At 33.5% G+C, this 12,624-nt stretch overlaps 1 protein-coding gene across 1 annotated transcript in view; it reads left to right on the forward strand.

Annotated features, from left to right (window-relative positions):
* Stag2 (stromal antigen 2) overlaps positions 1-12,624 on the forward strand; it is a 133,670-nt gene that overhangs the window by 119,793 nt on the left and 1,253 nt on the right. Inside the window, 7 exon segments of the mRNA XM_041639915.1 lie at positions 183-311; positions 3,418-3,641; positions 6,384-6,550; positions 6,553-6,581; positions 6,670-6,780; positions 9,679-9,805; positions 11,238-11,315. Coding sequence (XP_041495849.1) covers positions 183-311; positions 3,418-3,641; positions 6,384-6,550; positions 6,553-6,581; positions 6,670-6,780; positions 9,679-9,805; positions 11,238-11,315 — 865 coding nt within the window.

Raw genomic sequence — 12,624 nt, forward strand, 5'->3', positions numbered from 1 at the left:
GAATGTAGATTAGACCACGCCACATTTAGCTGATGGCTAGCTAAATGATGGGTGTGTGTGTGTGTGTTATTTTGTGTTAGAATGACATGATAGTCTCTTTGATTTTAAAATTATTTTTAATTTTTAAAATGCTTGGTAATATGCATTGTAATAATTATTTCTTTATTTTATTTTCTTTGCAGAGATGGCATAGAGTTTGCTTTTAAGGAGCCTAATCCACAAGGGGAGAGCCATCCACCTTTAAACTTGGCATTTCTTGATATTCTCAGTGAATTTTCTTCTAAACTGCTCCGACAAGATAAAAGAACAGTGTATGTATTTTCTAGATATGTCTAGCTTAACTACATTTTGAAATTTTCAAGAACAATTGTTATACTTTATTTTTCTTTCCAACACACATCTGTAACATATTAATATATAAATCATTCTACTTCACTTCATGGTTTTATAATGTCTGTATTCTGTGAACAATACTGCACTGTAGTATTGAGAGTTGTACTCTCAGTATTTGTGTACCTTTTGAGGTAAAACTGCAATGCTTTGTGAATTCTTTGCTGAATACTCGCTGTAGATCAACTAAGGAGGCAGCATTTAAAGGACCGTAATATTGAAAATCCATCAGACTTACCCTGTTTTGTCTGTATCCTGAAATGTGGCTGTTATGGAAAACAAAACTACATATTTTTTCCTTTAATTAACTGTTTCTCTCCTTAATTTAATATTTAAAGAAATTCCTGTGCATTAATTTCCTTAAATGGTGACTTATGGAGAGACTTTCTAGTGCCTACCCTCTTTCTAGATCCTTGAAGTATATTGGGATAAAACATTAGAAATACCACATAGTTGAATGTGTTCTGAAAACTCACTATAGATTTTGTATGAAATTCTAAAGAAGACAAAACTAAATGTTTACTTAGAGACTTGGATTTACTGAATGAGAAGAGAAACACTAAGTTTCTTCCAAGGGCTATTGGGATATTTTATAATGTTGAGTCCATAGATTCCATGAGTACATTCATTTGTGATAGAGATCCAAATGTATAATTGGTTTCTGTTCACTTTATTGTATGAATTTATTGTAGCAAATTTTGCATTGCTTGGACAAAGTCCAATGTACCTGTTGTTCTAGCTCTTTGGGACACAGACAGAAAGATTCAAGGGCAACCTAAGCAACACAGTGAGAGTATCTTTCTGCTTTTATAAATGTTTTAAAAAATATATTTATTTATTGTATGTGTATACATATGCCTGTGGGCCCCAGCACACATGTGGAGGTCAGAATACAACTTGTGAATGATCTTTTTTTTTTACTCTCCTGGCCACTATCATTGAGCTCAGATCATCTCAGCCTTGGCAACAAGTTTCTTTACCTGATGGTCCATTTTGCCACCCTTAGACTTTGATCTATAAACCAAATTCTTAGACCATGAATTAGAGAAATGCTGATTGAACAATGGCATTTCTATTGTAGCAGATGAACAAGACTAAATAGCACTGGTAATGTTATATTTTTAAGGTTGTACAGCAATAGAACTGTTGATACATTATTTATGACCTAAATTGATACATGATTAGTTTTGGAATGATCTGACATTATTTAGTAAAGTTTAGGTTTCTTTCCATTTATCTCCAGGCCTAGTCACTTCATTTATATGTACATACTCTACAAATCTTTGAACTGTGAATATAATAAGAACTATTAAAAAACAGGGAATATTATATTGTTTGAATATGGAAAATGTCAAAATAACTTCTCCTTTACCTAGAAGAATATGCACCAATATGGCTCAGGTTATGGAATATAGTCATAATTGATTGATTTAAATAATATAATGTTGAGTATAAACAAGAAAGCTTATAGACCAGTATATGTATCCACAAAATGTGTACATGGGGTTTATATATAAAATAGTCAGCTTAGTGGAAACCCAGTGACAGAGAAGCAGAGAAACAGGAATGGCTTCTACGAAGGCTACTTATTTGTTTGTCTCGTTCTTTCTTCCCTTAGACAAAGTTTCTCAGCCCTGTTTTCCACCAATCTCTAATAATTTACATGTGTCCACTCCATAGTGCTAGAGTTATGGCATTTGCAACAATGCCCAGCTTTATATGTGAGTGTGTTCTGGGGCATTTGAACTCAGCTTCACATGATTGCTGGCCAAATACTATTACCCACTGAGCCATGTCCCTTGCCTAGAATCTTCTTATTGTTAATATTTTGTTAGGGATATGGTGGGCATGGAGCTCTAATTTTTCTACCAAGTAGTTTATTTTGGCTCAAATTTTGAGTCTTGTCTCAGACTGGTATTGGTTTCCAGACTGGCAGCCAGTTCATAGGCTAGTGTGAAGTGTACTGTAGTATGGCTGAAGTATGTTGTAACCAGAAAGATATATTTAATCATTACTATAAAGCAGTTTGATTCCCCCCCCCCTTGATTTTCCTTATGCTGATAAATCTGAATTGATTGGAATTATTTATTCCAATTACTTCAAATATTTTAATTATGTTAGTATAGTTAATTTAAGCATAATGTAGACTTTGTAAATTTTGTTGCATACATACCCTGAGATCCAAATGAGTCATGACATTGTCCATTTCATGATTACAATCACATTATTTTATTTCTTTATTTCTTCATCTAAAATGAAGAGAATGTTTTCCATACAAAATTGTAAAGAAACTTAAGAAAAATGCTTGGCACCTAGTCATCATATGAATATTAAATTTTGATGTCAGAATTTTATATAAAAACTTTATGATAATTTGGATTCAAGTGTAGACACATATTTTCCACCAAGCTGAAGTTTTGAAGATAAGAGATGTATATACTTATTTAGTACCAAGTATATAGCAGATGTCCAACAAATGTTAAGCTGGAATTGTTGTAAGAAGGCTGCTATTTTGTTTCCCGACTGCCCAGACTCCTGAAATAATCACACAGAAACCATATTATTTAAATCACTGTTTGGCCCATTAGCTCTAGTTTCTTATTTGCTAACTCTTACATCTTAGTTTAACCCATCTCTATTAATCTCTGCATCACCACAAGGTCGTGGCCTACTCGCAAAGTTTCAGCATGTTTGTCTCTGGCATCGGCTTCATGACTTCAAACTTCTTCCTTCTTTCAGCATTCAGTTTAGTTTTTCCTACCTAGCTCTGTGCTGTCCTATCAGGCCAAGCCAGTTTCTTTATTCATTAACCAATAAAAGCAACACATAGATAGAAGGACCTCCCACACCGTGGAATACTCTCAAATATTTTATTTAATTTGAGGTTTCTGATAGACATTTTCTCTTCATTGTGCTGCTGGAGTTAAGATTAAGTAATAAAGTTCTAGACTCGGGTTCTTACAAGGAAGGGTTGTTTTGAACTAGCAGCTCTGCATCCAGCTTAATGGTTTCTACTTCTTTTTAAAGGTATGTTTATTTGGAAAAGTTTATGACCTTCCAGATGTCACTCCGAAGAGAAGATGTATGGCTTCCTCTGATGTCTTACCGAAATTCTTTGCTAGCTGGTGGTGATGATGATACCATGTCAGTCATTAGTGGAATGAGCAGTCGGGGGTCAACTGTACGGAGTAAAAAGTCAAAACCATCTACAGGAAAACGGAAAGTGGTTGAAGGCATGCAACTTGCACTCCGTAAGGATATAGTTAATACTGTTGAAACTTATTCTTCCTGCTAACCAACTGAATTGTCATTAAGAGTCTCCTTGCTTATCGTGTGATATATGATACTCAGTTGTAGCTTGTACAATGTATCAATTATGCATCAATGTGCTGTTTTAACCATTTTACGTACATGACAGTCTGTCAGCTCTTTGAGGCATATTCTCCCTTTTCAGATGATAAGTAATACAAATTGTTACTTTTTCATCACTATTCTGTACTCTATGTATATGAAAATGGTTCCAATATGAGATAAGATCATTTTGTTACAGCAAAACATGTTTTAAAATAGTGTAATGTATAACCTGAATTTCTATTCAGAAATAAATAATTGTGAAGAACATAATAGAAATTAAAAGTGATGTTTGTCATAGGTAGGAATGCATTATGCTTTGTGGTTTTGGTCCCCTAGCATCCCAAAAATGGCTCAGTATGGACCTAGGGAAATTTTTCCTCTTTTCTCAGTTGCTCTTAAACAATTTAGTGCAATTGTCAAGAACTGTTGTAGTTATCGTTGCTGAGAAAGAAATTATCTTAAAACTTGGTGTAGTAAGGTTATGGTACCTAAGCTAGAAAGGCCTAAAGACTGGTGGCTGCATTTATATGGAAGCATCTTCACCTACATACCCGACATCACCTGAATTGTCTCTCAAAAAACCCTTTTATAATGTCTCCATATCAGCATCTCACTAAGCCCCAAGAATATTATTCTAAAAGATGATGTGGAAGCTACCAGTATAAGGCCTCAGCCTGGAAACTTTTTTAATATTCTGTTTGCAGGCAGTAGAGGGTGCATTCCCTCAACTCGTTGTTTGTTTGGTTTTCATGAGACAGAGCCTCATGATAAATCCCGAGCTGGTCTTGAACTCATGAATCGCTTGTCCACTTTTCCAAGCATTGGGACTAGAGAAGTGTCCAATTTTAGACTTGGCTATAAAGTCCCAGCCCCACTGCAACTAAGGATAGAACCCTGAAATTGAAATATGATGCTTTATAAGAAGTATCATGTTTAATAGATGAGTCGGCAAATTAAAAGGATGTTTCTTGAATATGATTATAAATCTTAAACTTTTCTTTGAGTAGTTAACAATTTGTGCTGAGTCACCCAGTTACTCCTTTATCTGACAAGTAGATTATTAAATTAGATGAAATTTTACAAACAATATAAATGACCTTTTTAGGTATTTGGATAGCTGTATATAAATTGCCATTAATAAATGCATGAAAGAGCTGGACAGTGGTGGTGTACACCTTTATTGCCAGTGTTTGGAAGGAAGAGGCAGGCAAATCTCTATGCGTTTGAGATCAGCCTGGTCTACAAAGCTAGTTCCAGGACAGCCAAGGTGTTTACACAGAGAAATCCTGTCTCAAAAAACAAAACAAAAAGTGAATAAATAAATAAATAAATAAATAGTGGAAGGAAAGATAAATTCCAGATCAATGGAAAATGACCCTGAACATAATAGAACTCAAAATAATCTTAACTATATTATATAATGTGAAGTTTTTGTCTAATCCCTTGAGTACTTGGACATTAGCACATTTATCCTCAAAACTCTTTTCTTTAAAACAGTGTACATGTGCACAAAGTACATATGTGCACACTCTCTGTCTTGTATTAAAATACCACATAGTAACTAGTTTTACAGTACTATTAACTCAATGACATGTGACTTCGTCATTTGCAATCATGGGGACACCTATATATGTTTTGGGGGGATAGATTTTGCAGGTGTAACTTTTTAATAGTCCACTACTTTATGTACATATAGACTTGTATTTTCTTTGGCTTTAAGATCTTAAGACCTGTTCAGCCACCCACAACCTGTAGACTGAAAAACCACCCTTCCTACTAATCCCCATCCCTAGTACTAAGTTTGACTTCCCTGAGCCACATACTTAACTCTGTTTGGCCTGTTACTAGGCCAAGGCAGTCTCTTTATTTAACCAATGAAAGTAACACCTAGATGGAAGACCCTCCTACACCAATTAACCTTCCTATTCTTAAGCCCACCATCCATACTACTACCATATTGACTAAAGCATGTAACTTACCAAGTTGATTCTCTTTCTTCAAACTGTTACGAGCAGTTTCTTGTCACCTTAACTGAGATCACAATATGTTCCACACATTAATTCTTTTTTTTTATTGCATTGGGTTTTAAAACAGAATCTCACTGTGAACTTCTCTTTCCACCTCATCCTGAATATTGCAGCTTACCTACCATGTACTTGACTATATACTGAATTCTTCTTTATTCAGTCTTATTTTTTTTTGCTGTTTTAATCTTCACATTCCTATAGTAGCAAGATTTTGGGTTGAACCATCTGAAATTGGCATTTTTGTAGGTCAGATATCAACAGATTGATATGATTTGGTCATTGCTCTTATGATCTATGTAGAGACTCTTTCTTAGTGCAGATGCTACCTGCTCTTACTATTACTTCTGTGTAATTGTCTCTAAACTGTCACTGCTCTTATGCCCCCTGTCTCGCTTTTCTCGTAGCACTTACAATACTGTGTTTTAATTTGCTTGCCTGTTCTTTCTTCACAAGCAGACTGTATGACCAGGGAGGAACGTAGACCTTTGTGTGACCCAGTATACTCTAGTATATGGAAAAACCAGATGTTTGTTGTTTTAAATGAGTTATATTAGACTCCAGATAAGTTACAATTAGTAGCCAAACTTCATTGCTGTAAATTTTCTCTTTCAGCTGAAGAAAGCAGTAGTAGTGACAGTATGTGGTTGAGCAGAGAGCAAACACTGCATACCCCTGTTATGATGCAGACACCACAGCTCACCTCCACTATTATGAGAGAACCTAAACGATTACGGCCTGAGGATAGCTTCATGAGTGTCTATCCAATGCAGACAGAACACCATCAAACCATCAAACTCCTCTTGATTATAAGTAAGTATAATGATCAATTTCTTTACTAGAACTTTATTAATTACATAGAAAAAGTTAAGTTAAAAGAAGAATAAAATTCTCCTTGAAGCACGCAGGTAACATGGATGTTAGCTCAAAGACAACAAGAGGAAGCAAGGCAACAGCAGGAGAGAGCAGCAATGAGCTATGTTAAACTGCAAACTAATCTTCAGCATGCCATGTAAGTGAGAGTGCCTTATTGTCTGAGTCTAGGAAGTTCACTAATTCATTTTAACATACTTTAATGTGTGCCGTATCTACAATTTCAGCAAACTCTAGAGTAACTATGCTGAAATAATCAAGGAACTAGATTTTGGTCTTTCCAACAGAAAAATAAAATGTTTTAAGTCAAATACTAACTAGTTAGCCACAGGACCAATCATACTTAGACTGATCTGTTGGAAAAATATAAATATGAATCCTTGTTTATTTTGGTACACAGAATTAAAAATACATTTGTGTTGCATCTTAATTATATTCCCATCTTAGTTCAGGACCTCATCTTTCACCTGAACTATTATAATTAGCTTTCTAACTGGTTTTCTTCCTTTAAACTCCCCATTTATCTGCTCACCAAACCTCTCACTTCACACTTTCCACCACTCCATCATTCACACTACCATCCAAAATTAAAATTTTAGAATAAGACCTTACCATGTAACTTTCTTACTTAGAACTTTTCCATGGCTTCCCATTGCCTGCTGGATAAAGTTCAATTTCTTTACTTAGTTCATGGCATGCAAGATCAAAATTTGCCTCCTGCCTCCATTTTAGTATATCACATCTCATTACCTAGAAACTGATAGAACATGGTGAAAACAGACTTAAGTGTCACCTTAAGTGAAACTGTAGTCATCTATGATCCCATAACTGTTATATTTGTATTTCTTACAGCATTTGCCATAATGTATTGTAATTATTTATGTATTGCAATTTTGTCCAATTTTCTAGACTGTGAGCTTCTCAAGAGCAAGGACCTCATTATTGCTTGTTAGAACTTGACACATAGAAAACATTAAGCAAATGTTCATGGAATAAGTAAATGTTCAGTGTTAACAATTGTTCTTGCTTTGTTTTTACTGGATTCTGTATGAGAACTTGATAAATACTTCAGAAATTTTGATTAGAAATTTTCATGAAATTGCTGACGAGTAGACTTGAGATCGTGCTTTATATACATGGCAAAAATGTTATTCTAATTATTTTAAGTTTGAAAGCATTGTAACATAATGTATTGTTTTAAACTTGGGAGATAGTGGTTGTTACCTCTTTTAAAGTTTATATTTTGTTTTATTTTGTTGACTTTAAGAATTCACCACACCAATGGTGGCATGTAAATATTCACCCTATCTCTGTAGTGGTTTTAATAACCCCTATGGATGCACTAAATATGCACCATTATGGCTTGTCTCCTGTGCTCATTGTCTGCACTAGCACTTGGTTTTGTCCTGTTTCTCTTGCTATATTGTCCTTATTTTGTATTATACTTATGCTTGATTGATCCTACAACCAATTCTTTAGCTTCTAGTTAAATACCATTCAAGCAGTTTAGAATTCTGCCATATAATTATTTGGTTTATATTTGTCCTCTACAAACTTGGTACCAGTCACCAGGACCTTTGTGGTCTAGAATATCACATTATTTCATTACCATGTTCATTGTTCTTTTTGTTTTCAATGTAGTTTGGTTCTTGATTGTAGGCAATCGCTAGAAAACTAAAAGGTATTATCTGAGTTGAACAGCTATCACCAGAGGATTCTTTTGGTGGTTGTACCATAAATGGTTGATTGCCGGAAACATTAAAGTACTTTTGCGTTACAATGATTTTTCTTTCATTAATGATACCTATCCTGTAACAAATTTCTGAATTACATTTTCCTCCATAGTTTATATCATATATACCTTCAGTGTATACTGTAAAGGAAATACAGAATGGATTTCTGGGTTTTGATTATATGATATGCAAAACACAAAGATTGCCTTTGCCTTTATTTTCACAAAAGAATAATAAAATTGTCTTTTATTATCCAGAATTATTATGCCTGACATAGCATATTTGTTTATAAAGCCTGAATCAGATATTGTGATCCACTGTAGTATTGTGTACATTGAAACTACTTAATTAAATAATTTAGGCTTTGGTGAGTTGTTTTGGGGATCTGAGGGATCTTTGGAAACGAAAGACAGTAATGTCAACCAAACTGGAAAGAAAGAAATCACATGCAAATTCACCACTGGTCTACCTACTATATGCTGATCTGTTCTAATTTGTGAATTTAGTTTATTTTACCCGTGATTATGTGAAAAAAACACAGCTTTTGATCTTGATGTTATTTTTCATTTTTATATGAATTCTTGACTGAATTTCACAATGGAGGAAATCAGCTTTGAGCATTGAGTGTTATATGAGGCAGAATTAATTTTCTTAGTGTACCTACCCTTATAGCATTTGATGGATATATTGTAATGTGTATCATGTTGTCAATTTTATCTGTTTTCCCTTAGTATATTGTAAGCTCCTTGAGGGCAGGATTATTGTTTTACTCACTTTTTTTTCATCCTTAGGATACAATGGAAGCCTGTCATGGAGTAGGCGTCATGTGATGTGTGAGTGAATGTGTGGCTGGTGTACACATTTGGCATTGAATGAATGAGTACCTAATGATTAACATCAGCGCTATGTATAATCAGAATATATGCATTCTAAAAATGTCATTTCTTTGGTCTGTTTTATGTTTCTTTATTAATTTGTGTCCTGCCTACATTCAAAAAGGATTTGAGGTATCTGCTATGTTCACATGTGGAAAATTCTCATTGAATATTGTATATGGCATATCAGAAGTAAAAAACTAACTGTATTGAAGTAATGTAGAATAAACAGATTCTTAGTATTTTTAAACAAGTGAACATTTGGATTTTGAAACCATTGATGACATGATCAATGCCTAATCATTTTCCCTGACCTTTAATTCCATCATTTTCCATTATACTCGAATATAGAAAACTACATACTTGCTACCTATATGTCAGTTGTCATGATATTGGTTCAGATCTTTACCTTGTTTTATATTTCTCTAGTCGGCGTGGTACAAGCCTAATGGAAGATGATGAAGAGCCAATTGTTGAAGATGTTATGATGTCCTCAGAAGGAAGGATTGAGGATCTTAATGAGGGAATGGACTTTGACACCATGGATATAGACTTGGTATGAAACATCTAGAAATAAGAATTTGTTTTCCTGTTTAAATCCTTTGAAAATAAAGTTGCTATTTCTTTGAGAAAGATCAAAAGAATAAGTTCTACAAATATGTTCAGGGATTTAAGTATATGAGAAGGGATTAAAGCATATGTGTTAAACAGGCTGAATACACAGTAGGGGAACAATTGAGCTGGGTAGTGGTGACACATAACTTTTAGTCCCAGTACTTAGAAGACAGAGGAAGGAAGACCTTGGAGTTCAAGGCCAGACTGGTCTGTAGAGCAAGTTCCAGTCCAGCCAGGGCTACAGAGAGAAAACAAAGAAAAATATATTTGTTTTGAATTGTCTTAAGGCATATTATTAACTTGGTTGCAAAGTTGATCAAAAGTTTAAGTTTCTGAAGGCAAGAAGTATTTTTTAAAATATTCTCACATTTTAAAATAATAAAAGTTGTGATTTTATATTTGAAGTTAATTTAATAATGTATAGGATTGCAAAGGACTTTATTTTGCTTATTTTTACTACAAAAATCAAATAATGTGTAATGTTTATATACTAAGTTTTAAAAAGTATTATGAGTATATTAAGTATCATCACTTTCTAATATAGTGTATTAGAAATAATATATTTCAAATGTAGTATATTACAATCCAGGTAGAAACCTTTTGCTGAGGCAAACTTTCATGTTAAAAGTAAAGTTAAATTACTGGAAACACAAGACGGTAAATACAAGATTTTTAAAAAGTAAATTACATGTGGTTAGAGTATATGTAGTATGCTTATACATTTTAACAACATTCTCATTCAGCTTTGTGAGATAGATTGAGATGATAAAAGACATTAAAATATAAAAAGTTAACTTACCCAAGGAGAAGAAAACTTATAATTGGTAAAGCTGAACTTATAACAAGCTGAGTCTCTGTGGTCATGGTATATTTAATGAGTATTCTCCTTGAAAAAAAGAAATACTGTGTCCCTTTAGAGGAATGTTATATGGTGTCTTTCAAGGAAAATGATATTATAAGAGTGATTGTGTATGTGTGTGGTTTTTTGAAACAGAATTTCTCTGCGTAACAGCTCTCGCTGTCCTGGAACTTGCTTTGTAGACCAAATTGGTCTTGAACTCTCAGAGATCTGCCTACCTCTGCCTCTCGAGTGCTGGGACTAAAAACATGCTTCACCATGAATATTTTTAAGAGTAAAGTGAAATTTTTTTTTTACTTTAAGACTATTTTTCTAATGAAGTTCTTTGTACTTATAACCATTCTTGTTGGGGAGGGGCATGGGAGGTTGGCAAGCAATGATTGAATTATTTTGTGGTACACCTGAAAAATCACATAGACCAGAGAACTAATGACATTAATATGTATGGATATTTTCATTTACTATCTCGTGTATAGGTATAGAGAAGCATCAACTTTCTCTTTTCTTTCCTTAGCCACCATCAAAGAATAGACGAGAGAGAACAGAACTGAAGCCTGATTTCTTTGATCCAGCCTCAATTATGGATGAATCAGTAGGTTTAATTTAAATATGTCCCAGGAGTTTTAAATCAAAACTTTAGGCAATGACCTGATGTGCAGTAGTAATAAAAAGTTAAAAGTACTTTTGGAATTCTTGACCAACTGGTGTTTGAATGTTGCCTTTAGACCTTTCTTGCAGGTTTGGCTTGCCTATTGAAGGTTTTCAAATGATTGGATGATATAAATCAGAATTATATCTCAAGAATTCTTTGGTATTTATGAGTGGACAGAATAGGGGAATAATTATAGTATAAAGGCATGGTGAAAACTGATGACATATAACTGAGATAGTAGCACACACCTGTTATTGCTGTACTTTGGACACCACGTGGACAGTTTTTACCATGCCCTTATACTATAAAAGAAGATCATGAGGTCAAGGCCAATGTTGACCACATTGTTTCAAAAAGAAAAAATAAATACCCAAACAAGGGTTTTGATATTGAAAAGTGATATTGATCTAAGATATGATCTCACCAGATAAGTATTTTATTCTCTGTTCCTTTAATACTTCATTCATACTTTCATTGAGATAAGTACCACACTCGAATAGTAAGATTTGTTAGTATATGTTCTTGAGTACATGGCTCTATAGCAACAGAAAACCTGATTTACCCATAATTCTTTAGTTTAGATGTATATTGAATTATGTGGTATTTAAATGTATTTAAAAGCACCAGTATTAATTTGATAGTAGTTACTGTCATATCTACGTAACTAAAGATAAAATCAGTTCTTATTTGTGTTAAATACCAAGAAATGTGATTAGGAAGTTGAAAATGATAAATTATAGTCAAAAGCTAGAGCTTTCCATTTTTTTTATGTATTTATATAGTGCCATTTGTTTCCCTCATAACATGAAGGGTACAAAAAGATGTTTGTCAGAGTACTAAAATAATGAAACAGCCATAGAAACTGTACCCATTTTGGCATTTAACATGCAGAGAAAACTACAATTTGATGATGTAAAAAGAAATGGGGAACCAATATTATGACATTCTAATATATATTGAATACTGAAAGTAAATAGACTTTGTTAATTTTATAATGTTTTAGATTCCTGTGATAATGAAATAAGGAAGTGAGCACATGTACTCATATATATGTAATTTTATAGCATTACCACATGATGGCAGCAGTCACATAACTGAGTGCTAAGTAATCTTTAAAGGTTTGGGTACCTTTAGAAGTCTTCGACTCTTTATTTTAAATTTTCATGACTTTAAAAAGTATCTTTTTAGTGAATAGTGTCTTAAACATAACATAAGAAATAGAATTAATAGAAGATACTAAATGCAAAAT

Source organism: Microtus oregoni, unplaced genomic scaffold (genome assembly GCF_018167655.1).
Source record: "Microtus oregoni isolate MIOR12 unplaced genomic scaffold, Mior012 000061F_ref0000440, whole genome shotgun sequence".
NCBI lineage: Eukaryota > Metazoa > Chordata > Mammalia > Rodentia > Cricetidae > Microtus > Microtus oregoni.